Source organism: Zootoca vivipara, chromosome 13, assembly GCF_963506605.1.
Source record: "Zootoca vivipara chromosome 13, rZooViv1.1, whole genome shotgun sequence".
In the NCBI taxonomy this organism is placed as follows: domain Eukaryota; kingdom Metazoa; phylum Chordata; class Lepidosauria; order Squamata; family Lacertidae; genus Zootoca; species Zootoca vivipara.
This window is the reverse complement of record NC_083288.1, coordinates 53,043,814-53,069,629: the sequence shown is the minus strand read 5'-3', so window position 1 is coordinate 53,069,629 and position 25,816 is coordinate 53,043,814. Positions and strand designations below refer to the sequence as shown.

The 25,816-nt window shown below is 53.0% G+C and overlaps 1 protein-coding gene across 3 annotated transcripts in view; it reads right to left on the bottom strand.

Annotated features, from left to right (window-relative positions):
* The window catches only part of LRCH4 (leucine rich repeats and calponin homology domain containing 4), a 57,026-nt gene extending 32,064 nt beyond the window's left edge, over window positions 1–24,962 (bottom strand). For 2 of the 3 annotated variants that reach the window (XM_035135110.2, XM_035135109.2), the window contains exon 1: window positions 24,735–24,962. In XM_035135110.2, coding sequence (XP_034991001.1) covers window positions 24,735–24,927 — 193 coding nt within the window. In that variant the 5' untranslated portion in view covers window positions 24,928–24,962. Of the gene's footprint in view, window positions 1–3,601; window positions 8,917–24,734 lie in introns of those variants that run through there. The other variant, XM_060281958.1, reaches the window with a different exon arrangement.
* Window positions 24,963–25,816: the final 854 nt, after the last annotated feature.

Here is a 25,816-nt window from a genome sequence, read left to right as displayed (position 1 = left end):
GGCACCCCAAGGGTCATCTAGCTCAACCCCCTGCAATGCGGGAGCCAGCACTAAGTCATCCCTGACAGATGGTCATCCCCTCTGTTTTAAAACCAGGGAGTCTGTTCCACTGTCAAACAGCTCTTATCTTACCCTCCAAAAGTTCCCCCCACCCTGGAGCTGCTGATCTGGCAGCCTCTCTTGCCTGGACCCTTTATTGGGGGGTGGGGGTGGGATCTGGATTCGAATCAGAGGAAGCGTTTGTCCCTCTGCTGCGGTGGGCAGCCCCTCTCCCCGGTCCCTGACACAGATTCCCATCTCTTCTCACGTCCCAAACGCCTTCTCCTCTCTGTGGGATTTCTGCTTTATCGCCCGAGTTTGCTGCACTGCGGGACAAGGAAGGAGGCCTTCCAGCCTCTGTGCTCTTTCTCACAGCCCTCCTCCCAGAGATAAGCAGCGGAGGCAGCTCAAAGTGTGGGAAACCTTCCTAATCTCCCCTGCTGAGGCCGCCAGCACCCAAGGAGGGGGGGGGAAGGCCCCTCTTCCTTTTCCCAGCCACTGTCCCTTCGTCTCCCGCACAACACACGCCAAGGGCAGGAGCCACAGGGGCCCTCGAGGAGACCTTGAGCCATAGATTCACAGAGTTGGAAGGGAACCCTGAGGGTCATCTGGCCTGACCGGCTGCAATGCAGGAATAGGCAGCTGTCTATGGCTCGGACCTGCCATGGGCCCAACACACAGCCACGTATAGCCCGTTCCAGCTGCCAGACTAGCCCAGAGTATGCTGAACTGCCCACACGTGGCTTCCAATACTGAATCCACTCCACGAGAGAACCAGGCCCCGTGGGTCCTACATCTATGTTTTACAAGAATTAAGCTTCTGGTCCTCTGACCACCAGCAGCCCATGTCCTGGTCAGAAGAAGAGACAAGCGGCCTGTCGGGTCCACCATCCCGTTCCCACTATGGCCATGCATGTGCCCATTGTGGGAAAACTCTCCTACATAGCTGCGTGAAGCACTTTCTTTTATTGTTCTCCAGGGCCCTTCTCGACGCCACCGCCACAAAACTGGGACTCGGATTCAAGATTCTCCCCAGGCTGCTGGCTCGACGCCAAAGGCGGCCACACTCCATGAACACGGACAGTGTACACACTAACTCTGCACGCTGGAATAATCATAATCATAATTTATTATTTATACCCCGCCCATCTGGCTGGGTTTCCCCAGCCACTCTGGGCAGCTTCTAACAAAATATTAAAATACAATAGTCCTTCAATAGTCTTAAAAACTCTTCTGTCTTTCCCTAAGCCCACCCAAACTTGACTTGGGCTTCTTTTCCTCCTTGCAAATGTGGGCTTGGCTTCATTCCGTCTCTTTAATTCTTCTGCAGCTTCCCTTGGAAACGCAAGAGGAGTTGCTGGCGAAGAAGCGGCAGAGATCCAAGGTGGGAGTTTGAAGGGGAGGCGTGGGGAGAGAATCGCTTGATCCTGAGTCAAACCGTTGTTCCTTCAAGCGGTTCTGGGTGGGGGTCTCTCCCAGCCCTACCTAGAAATGCCAACGGGAATTGAACCCAGTCCTTTCTACTGGGCTAAGGATCTAGAGCAGGGGTCCCCAAACTAAGGCCCGGGGGCCGGATGCGACCCAATCGCCTTCTCAATCCGGCCCGTGGACGGTCCAGGAATCAGCATGTTTTTACATGAGTAGAATGTGTCCTTTTATTTAAAATGCATCTCTGGGTTATTTGTGGGGCATAGGAATTCGGTCATATTTCCCCCCAAAATATAGTCCGGCCCCCCACAAGGTCTGAGGGACAGTGGACCGGCCCCCTGCTGAAAAAATTTGCTGACCCCTGATCTAGAGCATGGGTAGGCAACCTCAGGCCCGTGGGCCACATGCGGCCCAACCGCCTTCTCAATCCGGCCCACGGACGGTCCGGGGATCAGCGTGTTTTTACATGAGTAGAATGTGTGCTTTTCTTTAAAATGCATCTCTGGGTTATTTGTGGGGCATAGGAATTTGTTCATTCCCCCGCCCCCCCCCCAAAAATAGTCCGGCCCACCACATGGTCTGAGGGACAGTGGACCGGCCCATGGCTGAAAAAGGTCGCTGACCCCTGATTTGGGGCATAACATTCAGACTGCAGATTGGGGAAAGTTGTGGAAAACGGGTTTTGAAATTTACAGCATGTCGTACACTGAAAGAAAATGATATGGAAATGATGTACCGGTGGTATTCGACTCCTAGCAAGCTAGCAAAAATGTATAGAACAAGTACGAATACCTGCTGGAAATGTAAAGAGAAAGAAGGAACCTTTTATCCAAGGTGGTGGTCGCGTAAGGTAATAAAAGCTTTCTGGGAAAGGATATATAACAAACTTTGGGGGGGGATGTTTGAAATAACTTTTAACCAAAAGTCTTTTTATTAGGAATTGTAGGTATTGATATACCAAAGGGGCAGAAAGGACTTTTTATGTATGCGACAACAGCCGCACGGATGGAAAGAAGCCCAGAGATGGAAAGGGAAAAAAAGAGTCCCTGCCAGGGAGGAATGGCAAATTAAGCTGTTGGACTCTGCCGAAATGGCAAAACTGACTGGAAAGCTCAGGAACCAAGAGGACAAAAACTTCAAGAAAGAATGGGGAAATTTTATCTAGGAGTCCACTGTAAGCAGATGAAAACATCAGCAGGATTTCAATCTCACTTGTTGTAATCTAATAAATACTATGGATAATACGGACAGATATAAAATACCGATTAAGATATAATATGCAGTTGAAAATGTTAACCTTAGGATCCACGGAGGGGGTGGGGGGGAGGCCTAGAGATTCAGAGAAATCTCTGTATATGGAAATGTATTTGGTTTTATTATAAATCTATATTTGAAAAATGAAATAAAAACGAATTTTTTTAAAAAGAGCTTTGCTCAGCATCAGAGAACAGGCCTGGAGTGCAGGAGGGTCCCAAATTTGCCAGCCAAGAGCAGACAAGCAAGTGGTGGAGGGCCAACCTTGACGCCCATGGGGAGGGGTCCTCAACCCCCTCCACCACCACCGAGAGCAGCTGCTTGCCAGGAGGGCCGTGCTCTGCCTGCAAGGTCCGAGGCAGCCATGTTTCTGAATGCCAGTTGCTGGAAACCAGAGGAGGGGAAAGCTCTGCTCTTGCTATCGGGTCCTGCTGGCGGGATGCCCTTGGGGGCATCTGCTTGGCCACTGTGAGCACAGGATGCTGGACTGGAGGGGCCTGATCCAGCAGGGCTCGTAGTTTGTTCTTGTGTTCTTGCAGAGGAGGAAGCAGGTTTGGCTATGAAGCTATGAAACTCGGGCGTCTGCAATGCCCAGGCGTTTCAAAGGCCAGGAATTCAGGAGAGATCCCAGCCCTGCATGTGGACAGAGAAACCCTCTCCAGTGACCAAGGGACAAAAGGGGGGAAATACCTCTTGGGCCAAGAACAAAAGCACTTCCTCATAGTGGAAAACGCACCCCCCTCCACCCCCAAACCAAGCAGGGACCAGCTCCAAGGGGATCAAAGAGGCTTCCCCAGTTAAAAAGGAGCACACAAAAGTTTCCTTTGTCCACACAGAGGTGTCTAGAATCCCCTGTAGAAGGGGGAGGGAAAAAACATACCAGATGTCTTCCACTCCCTGAAACCAGATCCAGACCTCTCTTGGCGTGCACGCTTTTGTCTCGGCCTTTTTTCTTTCTCCAAATCCACTACGACCCAAGCTTCCAACCCTCGGTTGCGGAGAAGTGTTTGGAAACGAGACTGACAAGTGTTTCCTGAAAGGCCAAGAAGCCTAATGGGGGTGGTTCCAGGGTTTGGAAGGAGGGGAAGAAGGGAGGCAAGAGGCCTATGCGCTGCACACTGCAGCCGCCTAGTCCCCCTGCACCCTCCCTTCCACTCGAAACCAGACCTTTGCCATCCTGATCCTCGCTAACATGCTAAGCCTGCCAACCAAATCCAGGCACAGCTGCAGGTAAAATCTCACTGTGCTGAGAGCTGGGGGCTTCCATGTCCCCAAATAACGTACAGTCCCAGGCCCTATGCCAGACCTGGACCCCCACCAGCAAGCCAGGGCCCCTCCCCTGCCCACAAACCTCCAGCAGACGGCACCTTTGCACCACACCCTTCGCCAACCTGGTGCCAGGTGTTTTGGACTACAACTCCCAGCATGGCCAGGCTCCCCCCAGCGCCAGCATCATATGGCTGTGCCGGCTGGGGTTGATGGGAGTTGCGGTCTCAAACCCCTGGTTGGGGGAGGTTGCTCTACTGCACCCTGTTTCAAGGAAGGAACCCCCCAGGGGGTTAAGTTCTAGCCGCTTCCCAAGGCAACACGCCATACATGTTTGGGAGGAACGTTGCTCCGTTGTGGTACCTCGCCCTGGCCAGTTACTAGGGTCCCTCGCCAAGGCAAATATTAGCTCACAGCTTCTTCCCAATAGTAACGGGGGGGGGGGGGGAGAGAGATTGCTGGAGCTCAGCACCAAGGAGACCGAAACAAATCAGGGTGAATTCTCTCTCTCTCTCTCTCTCTCACACACACACACACAAGCATGTACTAATAAGAAATATTTCAAAAACTGAAATGGCGTGTGTTCGGTTTAAATTAAGTGCCGCTTTTTAAAGCCGTCAGGTGGGACGGGCGCTGCTTTCAGGGAGGTGGGGCAGAGGAATGGGATAAGGAGACTTATTATGCTGCTGCCCGGCAGGGCTCAGTGGGGTTTTGCTGGCCCTGCCAAATGACTCGGGCTTGTGCCGCAGGGAGACTTTCTCCAGGGTTGGCTTGGCCTGTGGCTTGAATCGGGGGGTACAGCTGCAACGAAACACATCTCTCTTGTGCTGTAACTATCCAGCTTTGATTTCACCCCCGAAATGCACTCTTCCATCATCTCCCGAGACAGGCGGATGCCAACCAGCCAACTTAAGGCGTGCAAAACGTAGACCGAGGCTCCTCCTGCATGCCTTGTGAATAAGTGGGGAAGGCAGATGCCCCACGGGGCCCTGGACTGTGGCCGGCTGTTGTGTTGGTGCCGTTACGCAGTTGCTCTGCAGTGCTTTTGCTGGGGGCTCGAGTCCCGGGACCTCCCTCTCCTTTGCCCCCAACACGACTGGGGTGTTTTCTTTGCATGTGGAAGCTGAAAGGGGTGGGGGGGTGCTCCCCTCCGACGTTTCCGTGGCAGGGCTCGATCCCTCTCCCCTCCTCCCCAATCCCATGCCCTATGGAGCGAGGGCACTGTGATGCTGCTGTGGGGCATTCTGTGCCTTCTTGACCGCTGTGGTGTCGCCGGCTGCCACCTTCTCCTCATGGGGGCGTCGTGGCTGGCAATATCCGTAACTGGCAAAGTGGGCCGCAGATTCCCTTTACACTTGGCGGCGGAGAACCCGACTTTCCTTAGCCTTTCTGCCCTCCACTTCCAGGTATTTGGCGGGCAGATTCCACGTTGGCTTGCCTGCAAAATGTCTCTGGACCTGGCCACCCACCTGTTAAATCCCATGTGTGTGAAAACATTTTAGAACATTACCGGAAGAGATGAAGATGGGACTTGCTACCTCTGCCGCCTTCCAAAAGATCCATTTCCCTGGTTCTTGTCTGGTGTTGCTTTTTTGGAAACAGACAGCGAAGTGCCTGGGAAGCAGCCATAGACTGGACGCTTTCCTATGCCTCCAGCAGAGTCATGCCAGAACCAGATGCCTAAATAGGTCAGGACAGGTCCTGGGGGCAGATTCGCCCTACAATTCCCCCTTTCTTCTGCTTGCTCCGACACTCCAAACATGGACACACAGAGGGCCTTGCTTCCGTTTCCAAAACGCAAGCCGAGACTCCGTGAAGCCAAGGAACTTAAGGAAACATAAATCCCTAGAGGAAGCTACTGTACATCACATCACAGGCTAAAAGAAGGGTCACCTACGGCTGGTGTAAGATCGCCCATTAATCCAGACAGCAGCCACTCCCCCCCCCAAAAAAAATCTTTCCAGCTAGCTTAAATTTTCAGCAGTGTTGCCATAGGTCCTCTTTTCCAGGCCGTGTCCTCTTTTTCATGGGTATGTAAAAGGAGAGTTGCCATAGCGATCCATAGTTAAAAGTAGAAGGCGGCAAATATGTCCTCTTTTTTGCTCTTCAAAATGTGGCAGCCCTAGCAGGCCCCTAAAAATATTTGAAAGCAGCCCGTGAATTGGTTGAAGGGACTATATAGAAAAGGGCAGAGGGGGCAAGGCATGCTTACTCTAGAGAAGAAGGGGGGGTAGATGCATGAGAGCAGGAAGAGAAAATACGATAAGGGGGCTTCAAGAATGCAGAAGAGGGAGGGGTGGGTGGGTGGGAGAAATAGGAGAATCGGAGGAGCTTGTCTGGATCCTTGGCCAGCTGCAGAAACACTCCCAATTATAATCCAATCGACATTCCACGAAAGAAGAATTTCATTTCCACAGGATGTTGCAATGGGCCACACAACTCTCTTTCGTGAAAAAGCACATGGAAGGAGGCATGTGAGAGAAGCCCCCCCCCTTCTGTAAAGCAGAGAAGCAACTGCCCCCCACCCCTCTACAAACACCTCCGCCCTTTCTCCCCGGAAGGGCAGGCAGGCACACACAGGTCAGGTCTCTCTGCCCGCTGTGCATCTGACATGGGGTGAGATGGCACAACCCAACTCGGCTTGTCGAGACAGACGTCTTGGAATGCAGTGCCCAGGGCAACTATGCCTGGGCTTAGCTGTTGGCACCCGGTGAGAATAGCTGAAGCCACAGGTGGCGAGAAGGGAAGACCGAGCCCCTGCATGACACTGATTCTCTCCCTGCGATAGCGGGGACCCACCTCACCTCTCAGAAGACGGGCGGCTCAGCCTGAGAGGACCACCTCCCAGCAACACCCCTGTTCCGCAGCCACCAGAAACACAGATCTCCCCACGCCCTGGCAAGCTGCAAAACAGGGCAAGCCACTACGGTGTCCAGGCACACTTCAGGGCTTTGGCGCAGCTACAATTTGGGGAAGGGGGAGAATCCAGCCGACTGATCTCACCAGCGGGTCGAGAAATAAATATGGAAAACAGCCCCAAATCCTACACTGGATGCTTGTTGCCACTCACTCTGGAAAATAGCTAGAATGCAGAAAGTTGCACCTCATTTGAGATTTCGACAAGGGCCATAACCTCCTTTTTATATGAGTTGGCATTCCTTTATTACACATACAGCAGAACTATCCTTTTCGAGACAGGCCTCGTTGCAAGCCTCGCAAATCTGGAACTGTATTTAACAATCTGATAAACACTGATAGGTTCTACCTGGACTCATATGCAACTACTCGTCCCACGTACGTGTTTTATAGTTTTGTTTTTCCGTCTGTTTTTAGAGCTGCTTTATATACATTATAAAATGAAATGAAAACAAAAAACCCTTTGCCGAGAGAGAGGGGGGGGGTGGAGGTATGGATGACACAGAGTCTGAATCCTCATCCCCCAAAAGGTCTGAGCAGTCAGCAATGCATTTTATTACTATTTTGAGAACATCACGCAGCGCATCTCACATAAGCTTGCTCCGGACCCCTTTCAGGATTCAGCAAATCACTGAAATGATAATGTAACTAATAAAAGTTAGATTTAATTTCCGTTGCCAGGAAAAAAAGAGAGAGAGAGAGGTTTCGGTCTCCACCTTCAACGGCTGCCCAGCTGAAAATGAAAGGGTGGCAAACCCGCCTAAGTGCCACCCTGGCAGCAGCATCCTCTTGCTTCCACCAGAGAAGCTGACGAAGGCAGACGCCAAAAGGTTTCGCAACAGAAACTGAACGACTGCTTTGTTAATCATAGTATCTCTATCCATATACGTGAGTGAGAAAGAAAAGTATTTAATGCCTGATGTCTCATTGTGTTGGAAGCTGCCCATAGAGGCTGGGGCAACCCAGTCAGATGGGTGGGGTACAAATAATAAAATTATTGTTATTATTAGGCTCTCTCTCTCTCTGTGTGTGTATAAATATATACCTCTTCCCTGACCTGGCGCCCTCCACCTGCATCGAACTACAACTCCCACCAGCTGCGCTGGCTAGGGCGGGTGGGAACTGCGGTCCAAGTCAGGGGCAGCCGACTGAGGCTTCCTGCTGCCAGGACTTGGCCTTCAGTCCCAAGGCAGCACATGGCACAACAGCTGCAGGCAAAGAGAATCGCAAGAGGAAGAAGACCCTTGCCTTTGAAGCCTGGGCGAAGGGATGGGGAGGGAGAGGCTGGCATGCCGCTGCGAGGACATTTCACCCCACAACTGCCCCTCGACTTTCCCCATGGAGGTGGCAGTGCTGGAGTCTCCGGGCGCCTCTGTGTGTGCACCAAGGAGCTTTGGCTGGCAAGGGGCAGGCTGCAATGCCCACTCAGCCGCAGAGCTCACCGGGGCAGCTATGGGCAACACGCTTCCCCTCACAGGGCTGCCCCGAGGATTCTTGCACGCAAGCATGCCCGCCCCGCCCCCCCAATCCTCAGAGGCAAAGCAGGAAGTCCATGTGCCTTGATAGAGACACACCCTTGACTCAGGGACTTCCGCCCCCCCCCCCCCCGCCGAGATTGCGCCACACAACTCTCCCTCCGCGATGATGGGCTGTTGTGTAAGCTGAGCTACTTCCCCTTGCAATCCAGAGGTCCCTTCACACTCAAAAGCGACACAGAATATCTGTAGGCGCACACACAGAGGGGGGGGGCATGCTTCGGAAACAGAGTCTGGGGTGGTGCATTTTGCCCACGGAAAGAGAGAAACCGATAACTGAATTTGGGCCAGAAACTGCTCAGCCGCTGCCTGTCCCTCCCCAAATCCAAAGGCTTGGTCCCGGGCAAAGCTCCTCCCCAGGTCACAGGGAGGTTGAGGAGAGAAAACAGCCACTTTTGATTAGGCAACCCAGAGCTGAAAAAGGTGTGCCAGCCCTGGGCTTGGGAGCGAAAGCAAGGTCACCGCTGCAGCCAGAGGGTTGGCAGCTCTCCTGCCCAAAGGCACCCTGGCACAGCTGAAGACCCACTACAAAAAAGGAGGGGCGCTGCTTCACCAACAGGGCTGGAAAGAAGCAGGAGGTCCTTTAAAAAGGCAGAGCCAAGATCTGCTGCGCAGGATGGGTGCGGAAGCAGGGCTGGTGGCTTCTACAAATGGAGGCAGGGACACTTAGAATCATAGAATCGTAGAGTTGGAAGAGACCAAGAGGGCCATCCAGTCCAACCCCCTGCCAAGCAGGAAACACCATCAAAGCATTCTTGACATATGCCTGTCAAGCCTCTGCTTAAAGACCTCCAAAGAAGGAGACTCCACCACACTCCTTGGTAGCAAATTCCACTGCCAAACAGCTCTTACTGTCAGGAAGTTCTTCCTAATGTTTAGGTGGAATCTTCTTTCTTGAAGAAGATTCCTTCTCTTTCCTTCTCAGAATGCAGGGCTGGCTCAGCTGTTTGGGGAATGTCCCCCAGGGGGACATTTCAGTCCCTAACCCCAAGGAACAACAGCCCCACAGCCCCCAAAGGCTGGTCAAGGGAAGCGATAGTCCCGCTTGATCCCGCCTTGGTCAGATACTGCCTGGAGTCCTGTGTCCAGGGTTCAAAATTCGCCAGGTGCTTTTTGTACCTGGCTATTGGCCACCTGCGACCAAGCGAAGATGCCCAGATGGCGCCTGACATCTCCACCACCTGGAGGTGCCTCCCTGGGGATCCTTGGATCTTGCCTGTTTTCACACTCCAGCAACACATCCTGCAGAATTCGGTCTGCGATATTTTATCTGCACAATCAGAACAAGTTTCAGGAACCCAAAAGTCGCATTTAAAAATAAGGCTTCTGAGCCGCCTGGCACAAAAATGGCAACCAGACGTTCTGTTTTGACGACTGTAACCCTAGTTTAAGGATATTGACAAGCTGGAACATGTGCAAAGGAGGGGGGCCAAGATGATCAAGGATCTGGAAACCAAGCCTTGTGAGGAAAGACTGAAGGAGCTGGGGATGTTTAGCCTGGAAAAGAGGAGGCTGAGAGGAGATAGGATGGCCATCTTCAAATATCTCAAGGCCTGTCACAAGGAAGATGGAGCAAGCTTGTTTCCTCCTGCTCTGGAGAGTACGACTTGAACCCGTGGCTTCAAGTGACAAGAATGGAGATTCTGACTAAACATCAGGGAGAACTTCTTGGTGGCAAGAGCGGGTTGAGAGCGAAACCGACTCTTCTTCATTGGAGGTTTTTAAAGCAGGGCTTGGAAGGCCACCTGCCAGGGATTATTGAGCTGTGATTCCTTCGTTGCAGGGGGTCAGGCTAGACGACCCTCGGGGGTACCTTCCAATGCTACAATTCTGATTCGATTAACTAACCGCGATGGTGCCGGTCTCGCTCCCACACCACAGCAGCAGCCACCATCCCGATCCTCAGGGTTCCAGACCCAAACAATAAAGGATTTCCTATTGCCATTTCCACCCCTTCCCAGCAGGCCGAGGTGCGAGTCTGACCTCTGGAAGGGTGGCTTCCAACGAGCCGCTCCTGGGCTCAGGACAACACCCTGGGGTCAAAGGTCCCCCTCCAGACCTGCCACTTCCTGCTGTCAGCCACCGATCTGAGAGCCAGAAGCGGAATTTTCAGGCACAGAGCGTTGCCAAAATACAGCAAAAGTCAGCTAGGGAACTGTGATTCCACACACTGCTCTGATTACAGGCCTCAGTTCCTCCCTCTGCGAAATGGGAGCAGTGGGGGGAATGACCTCTCACAGGCTATATAAAGAGGGAAAGGCGTTTGGGACTTGAAGATGGGCTTCCCAGATCAGAGACCAACTCTCTTTTCGGAGGACCACGCCCTTGACTGCTCCTCCAGACTCAGGGAAGTTAAACTGCGGAACTCCCTGCCACAGGAGGCAGTGACGGCCACCAACGTGGATGGGGTTAAAAGAGGATGGAACAAATGCATGGAGGAGGAGGAGGAGGAGGTTGCTTGCCCCAATGGCTCTGCTCTTCATCGCTGGAGGAAGTTATGCTTCTGAATATCTGAATACCAGCTGCTGAAAACCAATTGGTTGGCCACTGTGAGAACAGGATGCAGGACTAGATGGGCCTCTGGTCTGATCCAACAAGATGGGCCTCTTAGGTCCAGACATGCACACCCTCCAGTGTTACCCCATTCTTACGTCCCCAGATGAGCAAATTCTGATACCCCCATTTCCCACAGCTTCTAGTCAGTGTTAGAAATTCCCCAGGTTGAAATGTGACCACCTGGAGATCTCTGGATACCAGGCTGGCAACGGACAACTCCATCTGGCTGGCTCCCTCCGGCTTTCTGAAGGTCAGCAGAAGAGCTTATTAATTGCCTTGACCTTCCCCCTTTCCTCCAAGGAAGACACGGTTCGTGCACACACACACCTCAGTTAATCCTGACAACGACCCTGCAAGGGAGGTGAAGTGGCTGGGATTGGCTCCAAGGTCACCTGGGGAGCTTCAGGGCTGAGGGGGGATTCAAACCCTGATCTCCCAGGTCCTCATCCAACACTCTAACCACTGCACCACCCTGGCTTCCTAGAGCTCCTCTGCTATGGGGCAGCTCTGAATTAAGTCAGTGAATCAATATGGGGGAAGCAAAACGTCCCCTAGAGAAGGATCTGAAACATTTTCATTGAAGCTTAAACTTATTTTACAGTCATACCTCGGGTTGTGAACGTAATCCGTGCAGGAGGCACGTTCACAACTCGCACCGTTCACAACCCGCAATGCTGCGTCTGCGCACACGCGGGACACAATCCGGCGCTTCTGCGCATGCGCGACCACCGAAACCCAGAAGTAACCCGTTCCGGTCCTTCTGGGTTTGGCGCAGTGCGCAACCCGAAAACACACAACCTGCAGCGTTTGCAACCCGAGGTATGACTGTATTCCGTTTTGTTTTGTTTTGTAAACTGCTTTGAGATTCTTTCTTCAAACTATAAAGCGGTTTAGAAATGAAGAATCATCATCATCATCATCATCATCATCTCACTGCAAAAGAAAGGCACCCAGACATTCCATGGTAGCAACCGTAACAAAGGTTTAAGGCGCCATTTGGCGATTAGATTGGCGATGGAATGGGAGGGAGGGAAGATCATGAGGCTCTGCAAGGAAAGCCCTTCCCAAAACCAGAACCACTGGCATTAAGATGCAGCCCCCACCCGCTGCCTTCCCCTGGCCATCAAGGGCCCAAGGCTGGCCTAGGAGGAAGCGCACTTCTGAAAGCAACAAAACGGGTTTGCAACCTGGCCCTGCTGTGCACCCCAGGCCGCCGAGAGCAGAGCAAAGGCCTCCTTTGTGCAAGGACTGGTTTGAACAGGTCTGCCGGCGGCAGCAGCAGCAGAAGCGGCCGGCACCTCCCCACCCCAGCAGGGCCACAGTCCTTCCTGCTCCAGAGCAAAACAAGAGTTGTGCTTTTCCACACAAAGAGTCGGCAGCAAAGTGTGTGCGTGTGGCAGAAAGGAGGACTAGGAGACACCAGCCTGGGGGATTTGGGTGGAAAGGCCACCCCATGGTTCAGATCCCCTGTTGTAGTGCAATATTTGGGTTATCCAGGTCGGGAAAGGGCAGGATGGTTAAATTGGAGTGTTTCGGAACATGCTCAGCTGGGGTTCTTGCACTGCAGAGAGTTAAGACTAGATACCCCTGGGGAGGGGCGATCTCTCCCATTTCTCCAGGTCTCCGAGTCAATAGATAAGGGCAGGCACCCCCAAACTTCGGCCCTCCAGATGTTTTGGACTACAATTCCCATCTTCCCCGACCACTGGTCCTGTTAGCTAGGGATCATGGGAGTTGTAGGCCAAAACATCTGGAGGGCCGCAGTTTGAGGATGCCTGGATAAGGGCCAGCAGGTGAAGGGAAAGAGGCTTCTCTGCCAGTGGCCCAGGAAGGAGACAATCCTGGGCTTTGATGGGTCTGGCTTGGTAGCAGAAAGGTTTGCAACCAGAGAACCCCTGAACTTTAGGGGGTTTGCAGTGTGGGGCTAGTTCTCAATCCTTCGGGGCACCAGAGTTGGCCTCAGTTACGCCCCACTCACATGAGGAGCCCCAGAGGAGCCTGCTGGATCAGGCCAAAGGCAGCATCCTGTGGCCACACGAAGAGCCCTTTCTCCCCTCCTGCGGCCTCAAGCAACCGCTCTCCAGAAGCATCGCTGCCTCCAGCCGTGGAGGCACAGCACAGCCATTCTGCTAGTGGCCACCGGAAGCCCTCTCCTCCGGGGCTGCTGCAAACGGGGCGTGCGAAGGGTCCTTGGGAAACATCAACGGGTCCACGGTGCAGGTTCCAAGCTATCTATCACCGGGTGCCTCATCTTCAGGGGCTGCCAATGATTCCCCAGATTCAGATCAAAGGACGGCTTAGGTGTTGAAAGCCCTTAAACCACAAGGGGGGCAACTAAGGTTACCAGATGTCCCTGTTTCCTGGGGACAGTCCCCGGATTTACAAACCAGTCCCCTGACAAAACCCGTCTATTTAGTAGGAAGTTGAAAAGTGTCCCCGGATTCATTGAAAAAAATCTGGTCACCTTAGGCTAGCCACTGGCTGCTCGGCTTCCCTCACCGCTGAGCACTGGGCCAAGCTGCCTGGAGCTACGGATTAGCCATCCCTGCCCTAAAGTGTCGTGATTGGAACCAGGTTGCCTTAAGAACCAACTCTTTCAACGGGAAACCTGCCTGAACCTCAAGGCAAACAGCAGAGATGCAGAATCACAAAATTGTAGAGGGACCCCAGGGGTCATCTAGTCCAACCTCCTGCAATGAATGCAGGGATCTGGGAGCGGCTGCCGAGACCACATAACACCGGTCCCGAAAGACCTACATTGGCTCCCAGCATGTTTCCAAGTACAATTCAAAGTTTTGGTGCTGACCTTTAAAGCCCTAAACAGCCTCGGTCCAGTATACCTGAAGGAGCGTCTCCACCCCCATCGTCCAGCCCGAACACTGAGGTCCAGCTCCGAGGGCCTTCTGGCGGTTCCCTCCCTGCGAGAAGTGAGGTTACAGGGAACCAGGCAGAGGGCCTTCTCGGTAGTGGCACCCACCCTGTGGAACGCCCTTCCACCAGATGTCAAGGAAATAAACAACTTTTAGAAGACATCTGAAGGCAGCCCTGTTTAGGGAAGTTTTTAATGTCTGATGTTGTTGCTTTTTTATTATTGTTATTGGTGTTCTGTTGGGAGCCACCCAGAGTGACTGGGAAAACCCAGCCAGATGGGCGGCGTATAAATAACAAATTTGATGATGATGATGATGATGATGACAGGCTGCCCAGCAAACTCTCCTTAAAAACCTCCAAGGAAGAAGAGCCCTCAACCTCCCGTTCCGTTACTGAGCAGCTCTGCCAGAAAGTTCTTCTGAATGATGGGTGGGAATCTCCTTCCTTAAGGAGACTTGGATCAGCCTTCCCACAGCTGGAGCTTTCCAGATGTTTTGGGCCCTGGTTGCCATCACCTCAGCCCACGGAAATACTGGGGCAATGGTTGTGCTGGTCCCAGGCTACATTGGGATGACAGAAAACCACCTTCCACCAGGACAGACTATTGGGGTCCATTCAGCTCAACCTCGGGTCCCCGGTGTTTTCGGACTACAACTCCCAGCACCCACTGGCCGGGGGGTGGAAGTTGTAGTTCAAGGGCACCAGAGATGCCGTCAGGGCCTGGGCCTGGAACCTTCCACATGAAAGGCATGGCCGTTCCCCAAATTCACACCCCTTCTGAGAAAGACAACTTCAGAAAGCAGACTTGGACCATGGCTCCATCAGAGGTGACCTCTCTCGCACATCAAACTCTAGGATGGGACAGGGCTCAAGAGGGACAGGGGGGAGAGCATGCTGTCAGGGTGGGGGCAGCTTCCTGACACAAAGCCTCCCTCCCTGGCCTCTGCGTCAACTTAACCGGAGATGACAAGCCGTGGCAAACCCAGAGGCCGTCGCTCCGGCCTGCCCCTGCGGGGCTGGTGGGGATGCAGAGTTTCTCTGCCGCCCATGTGCTTCTTGCCGGAATGAGGAGGGCAGCTGTTCGCTCTGGCCGACAAAAGCAGAAAAGCGAAGCCCCCCGCCCCTCCCCATGCGCTGCCTCCATTGTTTTGCCTGGCAGCTGGACTGATGGGGGGAGGAGGAGAAGAGAAGGGCTCAAGTGCATTCAGCAAAAGGCAGAGCGGGAGGGACAGGGTGGGAAAAGACCCAAGAGAGCCACTCCCAGGACCAGGCAGGGGACTCGCCAGGGCGGCCTTCCCCAACCTGGCACCCCTGAGAAGTTTCGGACTGCAGCCCCCGTCAACCCTGGCCAGCTGCTGTGGATTCCCCATGGTCCCTGGGCGTCATGGGAGTCACTTGGTGGCCTCTCTCTTAGAGAGACTTGGAAGTGGGAGTCCTGGTTTGGAGGCAGCCCTGCTTCTGAACACCAGTGGCTGGAAACCGCAGAAGAGGGAAGGGGCTGCTGCTTGCGGGTTTCCCAGAAGAGGCACCTGCTTGGTCACTAGGCTAGAAACTCATAATCTAATTGCCAAATGACACCTTAAACCGAGGTGATGGTTGCTGCAACAGAATGCCTAGGCACCCACGTTTCTTTTTTCTTTTTTTTTATAGAAAATAAAGTTTATTGTAGATTTAAACATATACAACAATAAAAAAGAAAAAAGAAATTCCAACTAAACAGAACAGGCCCAAAAACACAATCCCCCATCCCCCCTACCTCCGGAGTCCCCCTTCCCCTCCCCTGCCCTTACCCCCAACCCTATTCCTTCACAACCTAAATTAGACTTATCTATATTATAATTATTTTCATCACACACACATTATTACAATTTTGTACAATTAGAAACAAAATCCAAACTGAAAATAATAATGCAGAATATTACCATCCAAATAATATCCAGATAATTATAAACTTATCTACATTATCCTTGAGTCTTACTGTCTCGGAGAGAGAATAAGTATAATCCACATATACACATATACATTTGAAACTAGAAATATAACATCCATAACTTTAATCCTTTTCTTCTTTATTCTAGAATCCTGCTACGTCGGCACCCACGTTTCTAAACCGCTTTATATTGTAAAGAACGGATCTCAAAGCAGTTTACAACAAAACAATCCAAATTCAAGCTTCAGGGGAAATATTTCAGACCCTGCTCTAAGTGACATTTTGCTTCCCCCATATTGATTCGCTGACTTAATTCACAGAGCTTCCCCATCGCAGAAGGACTCAAGGAACCCAGGGTGGTGCCATGGTGGGAGTGCTGGACCAAGACCTGGGAGATCAGGGTTTGAATCCCCCCTCAGACCTGAAGCTCCCTGGGTGACCTTGGAGCCAGTCGCAGCCTCTTCACCTCCCTTGCAGGGTCGCTGTAGGGATTAAATGGGGGGACGGGGACCATCAACTCCTTGGAGGAAAAGGAGGGATATAAATGCAATGAATAAACTCTTCTGCCGACCTGCGCAAGGAAGCTGGAGATGTCAGCCAGGTGGAGATGTCTGTCGCCAACCAACCTGGTGCCCAGAGCCCAGAGATCTCCAGCTGGTCGCAATTGGACCTGCGCCTGTCGCAGAATGCGCCTGGCTTACTTCTAACACTGACTGTGAGAGCAGGATGCTCTCCTGGGTGGGCCATTTGCCTGATCCACCGGGCCCTTCCGATTCTCTTAGGGACAGGGAGGCTGTGCCTCACTGGTTGTGTTTCCAATTCCCATCATCACCCTGGCCACTGGCCCTGGTCAAAAGGGAGATTCCAACTTCCGCCAGCCCCCCCTCCAGCTCTCCCAGAGGGAAACACACAGCTGCAAAAGGCTCCAAGCGCTCAATATTTCCTAGCTTTTTCTCACGGTAGGCGTGGATTCCCGGCAGCCAAGCCGAGGAGGAAGCTCGGCGAAGCTCTCAGCTCCCTTCTGGCCTCGGAGTCTCAGGCCCCAAGCTCCCACTCGCTTCTGGAATCAGCGGAGCAGCAAAGATAGCCTCCCGTTTGGGACACAAGCTGGGGATGGTTAGCTCCGCATGGAGCCTCAGGTGAGGCGAGACAGGGGGCATCTGCCTGGCACAGAAGCCTTGCAGAGACGGCGAACCTTGGCCAGTTGGGCAGAATCTATCAGAAGGGGAAAGGAGGCGTTCACATTTTTGCTCCAACTGCCCTTGAGCAGCTTTTGAAAGCTGCTCTGGAGTGCAGATGGCTTCCTGGAACAGTCTCTCGCTGCCTGGTTTTGGAGCAAGCAGGCTCCCATAGCCACGCAGGCAATCTGGACGGGGCATAAGGCACTGCCAAGTCCCAGGGAATTGGGGGGGGGGTTAAGGTGGCACAGACATAAAGAGGGGGACGGAAGCCCCTGAGCCAGTTTTAACAACCTGTCTGGGAGACCCAGTCAGATGGATGGGGGATAAATTTAACAATAGTACAGTATTACAGAATTACACAGGATTTGAGGGTTTTCTCTTTTATTTTTTTTAAAATAATTTCTCCCGAGGCCTCAGGGCAGCAGAACTCGAAGGTGGCTTGTTGACAGTAAGAATCATCTTCAAGCAAGCAAGGCTGGACCTTGAAAACTGGACCTGGCTGGTAGGGCTGGGTGATGATCTGGTTTTCAACACTGCAATATACCACCAGCTAAACATTGTGATATATCAGTACACCACAGTGTCTGAAATAAGGGTGGAGGTAAGCAGAGGCATTGATTGGATGGCTTCACGGTTTTCCCCACATTGTGATTTTTGCACAGCACCCACCCACACACCATGATTCGTGATATATTGCCAGCTCAGAAATTACGAAACCAATATTACGATATGGACTTCAAACTGTATCAAGAATCAAGAAGAATCAAGTATCAAGAATCAAGTATCAAGAAGGATACTGATAAGCTGGAACGTGTCCAGAAGAGGGCAACCAAAATGGTCAAAGGCCTGGAAACGATGCCTTATGAGGAATGGCTTAGGGAGCTGGGTATGTTTAGCCTGGAGAAGAGAAGGTTAAGGGGTGATATGATAACCATGTTCAAATATATAAAAGGATGTCATATAAAGGAGGGAGAAAGGTTGTTTTCTGCTGCTCCAGAGAAGCGGACACGGAGCAACGGATTCAAAATACAAGAAAGAAAATTCCACCTAAACATTAGGAAGAACTTCCTGACAGTAAGAGCTGTTCGGCAGTGGAATTTGCTGCCAAGGAGTGTGGTGGAGTCTCCTTCTTTGGAGGTCTTTAAGCAGAGGCTTGACAGCCATCTGTCAGGAGTGCTTTGATGGTGTTTCCTGCTTGGCAGGGGGTTGGACTGGATGGCCCTTGTGGTCTCTTCCAACTCTATGATTCTATGATTCTATGATTCTATGATTCTATGGCTTCGGACAATATATTGCTATATCGCCCAGGCCTACTGGATGGTAGCTCTGCTCTCTCCACACACACACACACACACACACACACACACACACACACACACACACACCAGGGGCTGCTGATGCAGCCGTCACGACTAGTGGAGGTCTCTTTGGGGGACAGTAACTTTTGTGAACTTATTTGCAAGGCTGCATTGAAACAGTTCTGCAAGGGTCAGGATGGTTGGGTCCAAAGGACTCAAGGGTCACTTTAGAAGAGTTGGATTATCTGCAAGCACAACCCAGGGGCAATCCACATTTTGCTGCATGTAGGACGCCAGGCTCCTGCTGCTCTCCACTTTTGTCGCAGAAACACCTAAGGGATTTTTTTTTTAAGCATAATCTCAGGCAGGCCTGGATATCAGGAGGAAAAAACCCAAAACTTCCCGAAGCAGCCCGGAACTGGGAGTGTGCTGGGGAAAGGGGCAGTCCATGAGCCCAGCCCCCTGCCACACAACCAGGCTGCTGAGAAACTCACACCTCCAGAGATCACCGGGGCCTCGTCTACCAAGGCAAGCTCACAAGTCGGTCACAGGAGCAACTTACAGCATGCTGGAAAAATGCAGGAACTCTCTCACTTTCTGCCCAGGGCATGCCAAGCTTCTCCTCCTCCTCCAAGGAACTGGCACCCCAGCAGGCCAGCTGGGCAATTGGCAGGCCAGCCCCTGATCCACCTCTCCCTCCTACTTTCCCTAACACATAAGGGTTTTAGGGAAGCTGACTCCAGGACGAAGCAGACCAAGCTCATGGACATGGAAAGATTGACCAGATCAGAGGCCCTGCAGGCTCAGAGCGTAAAGAGGCGGTATTCCACCAGCGGCCCCTGCAAACACAAGTAACCATGTTTAAAGATTGGGCTTACTCTCCTTTCTAACAGGCTAACAAGACTCACAAACCAGGAAAGGGCCCAAGAGGAATGCAAACCCAGGCCCAGGCGTTTGCAAAACTGCCATCGATTTTGCCACGAGCCATCACAAAACCGCCCTGATCTTCGAACTTCAAGCTTTGCTGAAGGGATTGAGCCAAGCTGGCCTCGTGCACTGCAGCGGGTTAATCTGCAGCAAGACAAGGTGGAAGGGAGAGGAGCCTGCAACACTCCCAGTCAGTTTTTCCATGCCAGAGTCACCTCCAGCAAGATCTGCCTGCTTGTGCCAGCTGGGCCTGGCCTTGAAGCCGCCTCTGCCAACCTGGTGCCCTCTGGGGGCTTTGGGATGGAAGAGCCCAACAGCCCTGGCATCATCTTGTTGCCATGCTGCCTGGGGCCGAGGGCAGCTGGAGGCCAGAGGTAAGAGGCAACGGCTGCCATTCTAGGATGCCATCAGCTCCAAGCCCAACATGAGCCCTGGCAGTTCTGGCGGGGATAAAACGGCACCTTTTAGTGGACTCCCCAAGCCAAGCTGAGCAAGGCTGAAGATGAGACAGCCCTCCAAGGCCCTAAGCAGCCTTGCCGTTTCATCCAGGAAGGACACCTTACATCTAGTTGCGAATCCCACCCCCTTGCAAATCCAGCCTTTCAATAATTACCGGTACGTTCCCAATTCACATCACTTATATGAATTCTCTCTCCCTCTCTCTCCCACACACAAGTCTGTTCTGTTACAGAGTGTGTCACAATTCAGATATCACACCAAACCAAGGTTAAGAAAGCGAGCATACTGCCATGTATAGTGCAGTGTCCGTATTGACAAACCAAGGTTGCCAACTGACCAGCAAACCAGGATCGGAAACCGTGGGTGGAAGGGAATTTGCAAGCCACGGTTGCTCTATGTTTTGGGGGGGGGGGTGAATTGACAAACCACCCCTAGCAGCTGCTGTTCCTCCTTTGGAGCACAAAGTGCCTTAGAGACTGAGCAGGCAAATCAAAAGAAGAGAGGGGCCCCCTCCCAAGTCAAGGACCTTCCTTCTTCCAACAAACCTTTTTAAGCTGAGATCTTTCCTAGTCTGCATCTGTATTGGAATTGCTTTAAATATGTTTCTAAAATGTATATCGCTTGCTGCCCTGGGCGCCTTTGGAGGAAGGGCAGCATATAAATTTAAAAACCAATAGGTAAGTAATAAACCTTGACAGCTTTTTTTTTTTAAGACTATTTTTGGGGGACAGGAGGCGGGCAGGTGTGGAGGACTCCCTGGTCTTGAATGGGGTAACTGTGCCCCTGAAGGACCAGGTGTGCAGCCTAGGAGTCATTTTGGACTCACAGCTGTCCATGGAGGCACAGGTTAATTCTGTGTCCAGGGCGGCTGTCTACCAGTTCCATCTGGTACGCAGGCTGAGACCCTACCTGCCCGCTGACTGTCTCGCCAGAGTGGTGCATGCTCTGGTTATCTCCCGCTTGGACTACTGCAATGCGCTCTACGTGGGGCTACCTTTGAAGGTGACCCAGAAACTGCAATTAATCCAGAATGCGGCAGCTAGACTAGTGACTGGGAGTGGCCGCCGAGACCACATAACACTGGTCTTGAAAGATCTACATTGGCTCCCAGTACGTTTCCGAGCCCAATTCAAAGTGTTGGTACTGACCTTTAAAGCCCTAAATGGCCTCGGTCCTGTATACCTGAAGGAGCGTCTCCACCCCCACCATTCAGCCCGGACACTGAAATCCAGCACCGCGGGCCTTCTGGCGGTTCCCTCATTGCGAGAAGTGAGGTTACAGGGAACCAGACAGAGGGCCTTCTCGGTAGTGGCACCCGTCCTGTGGAACGCCCTCCCAGCTGATGTCAAGGCAATAAGTAACTATTTTACTTTTAGAAGACAACTGAAGGCGGCCCTGTTTAGGGAAGTTTTTAATGTTTAATGCTGTACTGTTTTAATATTCGGTTGGAAGCCGCCCAGAGTGGCTGGGGAAACCCAGCTAGATGGGCGGGGTATAAATAATAAATTATTATTATTATTATTAGCTTGTTTGTTTGGGAGCTCAAACTCTGGTTTGATGTGATGCATATAAACTGAGTCAGTGAGTGTCAAGAAGGGTGTGATCTTTTGCTGGAATCCAATAAAAAGATACAGATACAGATGTAGCTATATAGATATAGATCCCAGCAGGATCTGAGATGGTCACAACACCTCTCAGGGTTCTTTGTCCCGCCTCTCACTGGTCCCAAGCACAGCGAGGTCCAAGTTTTCACTCAGCCAACCAGCCTTGGACCTCCACAGCTCCTGCCTCTCACAATCTTGCAAAGACAGATGCAAGGCTAGAATCCTGCACGCAACTGCCTTTTAAAATTTGTACTGCTAGAGTTCTACTCCACCTTTTCTCCAAGCAGTTCAAGGAGGCGTAAACATTTCTCCATTTTATCCTCACAACCACCTTGTGAGGTAGGTCAGGCTGAGAGTGGGACTGGCTCACGGTTGCCCAGTGGGCTTTATGGCTCTGTGGAGATCTGAACCCTGGTCTCCCCCAAGTTCTGGATTCATGTTTGACCACTACACCAGGCTGGCTGAACTCAGTGCTCCTTACTTCTGGGCAGGCATTGCAGGGGGTTGGACTGGATGACCCCGGTGTCCCTTCCAACTCTACAATTTTGTGATTCTATGACATGGATAGAATTTTGCTATAAACTGCAGAGGGAAGTAAGATTAGGATGGCTGCAAAAGAGGCATTCACACCCCAAAAAAACCTCAGGGGCAATTATGCACCGCCACTTCCCCATGACCTAACTCAGAAGGGATGGAAGAAGGCAGGCTGCTCAACTGTTTCTTCCCACCACAAGGACAGAAGTCATTACCTCACGCCATCTGTGCTGAACAAAAGAGGAAGCGCCCCCCTGACACAGTGGCGCCATCCTCACCCAGCGGAACTCCCTGCCACAAGACCCAGTGATGGGAAGCAGCTTGGCTGGAGCCCAAAGAGGGCTAAACAAATTCGTAAGAAGAGATTGCTAGAACTGGCCGGGGGGGGGCATCTTAGTCCAGCATCCTGTCCTGGCCAGATTACCTGTGGGATACCCGCAAGCTGGATCTGAGTGCAAGAGCGACTCTCCCCTCCTGCGGTTTCCAGAAACTGGAATTTGAAAGCAACTTGAGGAAGAGGAGAAATCTGCCCTCCGTGGGTCACTTAGCACACAGAAGAGGCTTCTGCTAGCCCCGGAAGTCATTTCAGCAGCCAGCCAGCCAGCTTGGGAGGCTGCGAGAGCAAAACACACTTCGCAGCTTCTGCTGACTCACCTCTTGCAGGGGGGGAGCTATGTTCCCCTCCTCCACAGCCCACCCCCACCCCTCCTGCCCACCAAGCAGCACTTGCGCCAAGCGAGGGTGCAGGTGGCAGGGATTTGCGGGTGACAGGAGGCCTCCCGCACTCTAAATGGCAGAAGCATTGGGGGGGAGGAAGAGTGGGAGAGAAGAAGTCAGCCATCGACAGCAGCACATTTGCAGAACGGCTGCATGAGCCTGTGAGGAAGCTATGCAAAGCGGCACAGGAAGAGGGAGCGAGGCTGGCGCATGCAAAGGAAGGCTCCCCGTCTGGACCCATGGCTGCTCTCCCCTCTCAAAAGTGTCACACGCTGGAAACCAAAAGACCACCCCCCCCCCGACTTGTTTGAAGTAGTTGCTGTCGCCGCCACCTTCCCAGTTTCTTCCCCAAAGAACAAGAGACCAGGGTGGTTTTAGTGTCAGAAAAACATAAATTAACTCATGGTGTGTTCCTTGTAAAAAAGGAGGTATTCGGCTGAAGACAGCCTGTTGTGTAAGCCGACTTTGAAACGCTCTCCTTGCACAGAGAGGCAAGGCAGGTGCCAATGCTACCCTCTTGGGAGTGGCAGCCAAGGGCAGGAAGGGGCTTTCTCTCTCTCCCCCCCCCCCCGGTATCATAAAGATCTGCCAAGCAAGGGCTCAGCTTCCACAAGAACCAGAGATTCTCCGGAGATACCATCAGATACGCCCATTTCCTTCACCAGAAAGAGAGAGAAAAACCTCGCCCTCAAGGTGAAGGAAGTCGCCTGTCTTGGCAGGCACACTCAAACACACTCACTAAAAAGTCTTTCTGCTAACTCCACTGGGGTGCTAAGACAGGAACAGGGAGCCTGCGGCCCTCAGAAGATGGTACACTACAACTTTCGGCATCACCTGTCACCCCTGCTGCTGGAGACGGAAGGGAGCTGCAGTCCTATGTGTGGAGGGCCACAATTTCCTCCATCCCCAGGGTAGAATCATGGAGTTGGAAGGGACCCCCAAGGGTCCTCTAGCCCAACCCCCTGCAAGGCAGGAGTCTCAACTCAAGCATCCATCCAACCTCTGCTTAACCCCACACTACTGCAAATCCTGGCAGCTACGGTTCCCAGAAGTTGCCACTTGACTCTGGGTGCCTTGGTGCCCCTGTTATTTCAGTGACCCACTTGTTTCTGGGCTGGGAACTTTTCACGGGCAGAGTTCAGGTCTGGTCCTGGGCAAAAGTGATGGACGGCACAGCGAAACCAGAAGGCTCCCCTCGGCTTGGAGGCCCCATTCCCCCGGAGCCAGCCCTTGCATGGCCTCTTCACTCACACACAGGCACGCGGGAGAGATGGGATGCCCTGCCCACAGGAGCTGGGCATCTCTGTGGGCAAGATTCTGCCCATCGCTCAACAACCACCCCAAACACCACTTGGCATTCCAAAACGCAGCTGCAACCTAAGTGCCTTCCCTCATGGAGGACAAGGGAAAGCCTTTGGAACTCCACAACACAAGAGCGCTATTTGAGTATCACCAGGAGAAGGGTGGGGAAATCTTGATACTGAAAGAGCAGCGGAGTTGGAGGCAAGATACAAAAAGCGCCCCAGGGTGCAGCTGTCCTCCTCAAGTGACTGGGCCTGGGCAGGAGGGCCCAAATCCCACTCCACGCCTAGCCCATTCTCATCTTAGCCTACCTTGCAGGGAAGTTGTGTAAATAAAGAGGAGGCGCTGGGTAATCGGATCTAGAAGCCCCCTCAAATACTCTGCCATGAAGAATGACCTTGGGGGCCAGTCAATCCCTCTCAGCCTAGCCTACCACACAAGGTTGTTGTGGGGATTAAATGAGGGCAAAACCGGGGTTCAAATCCTTCACTCAGCAGCTATGAAGCTCCCTGGGTGACCCTGGGCGCCAGGGCCTGCCTCTCAGCCTAACCTACCTCGCAGGGTTGTTGTGGTGGGAGGACTAAATTATCATGGGGAGGAACCATGCACAGACCAACTTGGAGGGAAAAAAGATGCGATACCAGCGCAATACAATCAATTGATCATTTCGAAAGTGGGCGTTTTGGGAGGGGAGGGCGTGGCCAAAAGAGGGGCGTGGCCAGAAAGACCCCTCCACGGGAGGGGGAGTTTCTCCACCTGTGGACAGATTCGGTAAAGGGGCGTGGCCAAGGGTTGGTTGCTGGGAAACGAGATGGAAAAGTGAGGGCGCGGAAAGGGGAGGAGCTAAGGTAGCTCCGGGGGCGGGGTCAAAGACGCGTGGCCGGGTAGGGGGAGGTGGGCGTGGCCGGTCTGCTCACCCGCTTGCGTGGTGTCGCTGAGGTCCCAGCGCCGGGCTGCTCCTCCGGGGAAGTGTCTCAGGCGCCTTCCGGCCAGGCTCAGGCTGCCCGAAGCCGCCGCTTCCTCCAAGGCCCGCTCGGGCCCAGGAAGCGGGCCGGGCAAGGAGGGGGAGGGCGGGGGCAGCGCGTCGGCCCCGCCCTCGCCCGCCGCCATCCCGCAGGCTCCGCTCTACTCGCTGAGGCAGCCGCTGGCCGAATGAGAGCTCGCGGGCAGGAGCTGCGAGACCCCAGCCAAAGGGGTGGGTCCTGAGGAGCCGTCTCGGCCTATGAGGAGCCGGCCACGCGGGGAGCCACGAATCGCGGCACGTCAGGCGGGGCGCAGCAGAACCAGGCAACCAATGGCGTGAAAACGGGCCGTCGGGTTCTTCCTCCTTTCGCTCCTTTCGCTCCAATCAAGTCCGCGGGCGAAGGAAGAAGTGAGGGGGCGTCTGTTGGAGTCTAGCCAATGAGGGATCCGTGAAGGGCCCTGACTACCGCTTCGGCCAATCCCTTACCAAGAAGGCGGTTCCTAAGACCACCACCCCCAGATTGAAAGCGCTCCGTGATTTTGCCTCGCGCCTCCCTCAGCCAATGGGAATCATAGAGGCAGGGCGTGAAACTATTGACCAATCATTAAGCAAGTAACCTGAGTCCGGGCTTATCACAGCGCTTGGAAGGAGAGAGAGAAGTGCGACCAATCAGGAAAGTGGCCGCGCCCACCCTTACTTTTGGCGCCAACAGTTGAAAGACTGAGGCGGCCTGAGGTGACTGAGGCGAGGCAGGTCCTTTAACAAGAGGGCGAAGAGTGGCAGCGAGGCGGACCAATCAGCAATTTCCCTCTGAAAGGATGGGTGCTGGGAGACTGAAGGAATAAGACGGAGGCCAATCAGATTTAGTCTCACCTCAGCAGAGGCGGGCATTAAAAGTTTGGCAACGCAACTAGCCAATTTGTAGTAGGAAAAGGCGGGACGCGTTCTGACTGGCAGGCCGTTCCGGTCTGGTGTGGTGGTGGGGAGAACGGGAAGCCCTCAGCGAATTACGACCTGTCTCCCTTCTCTGGGCAT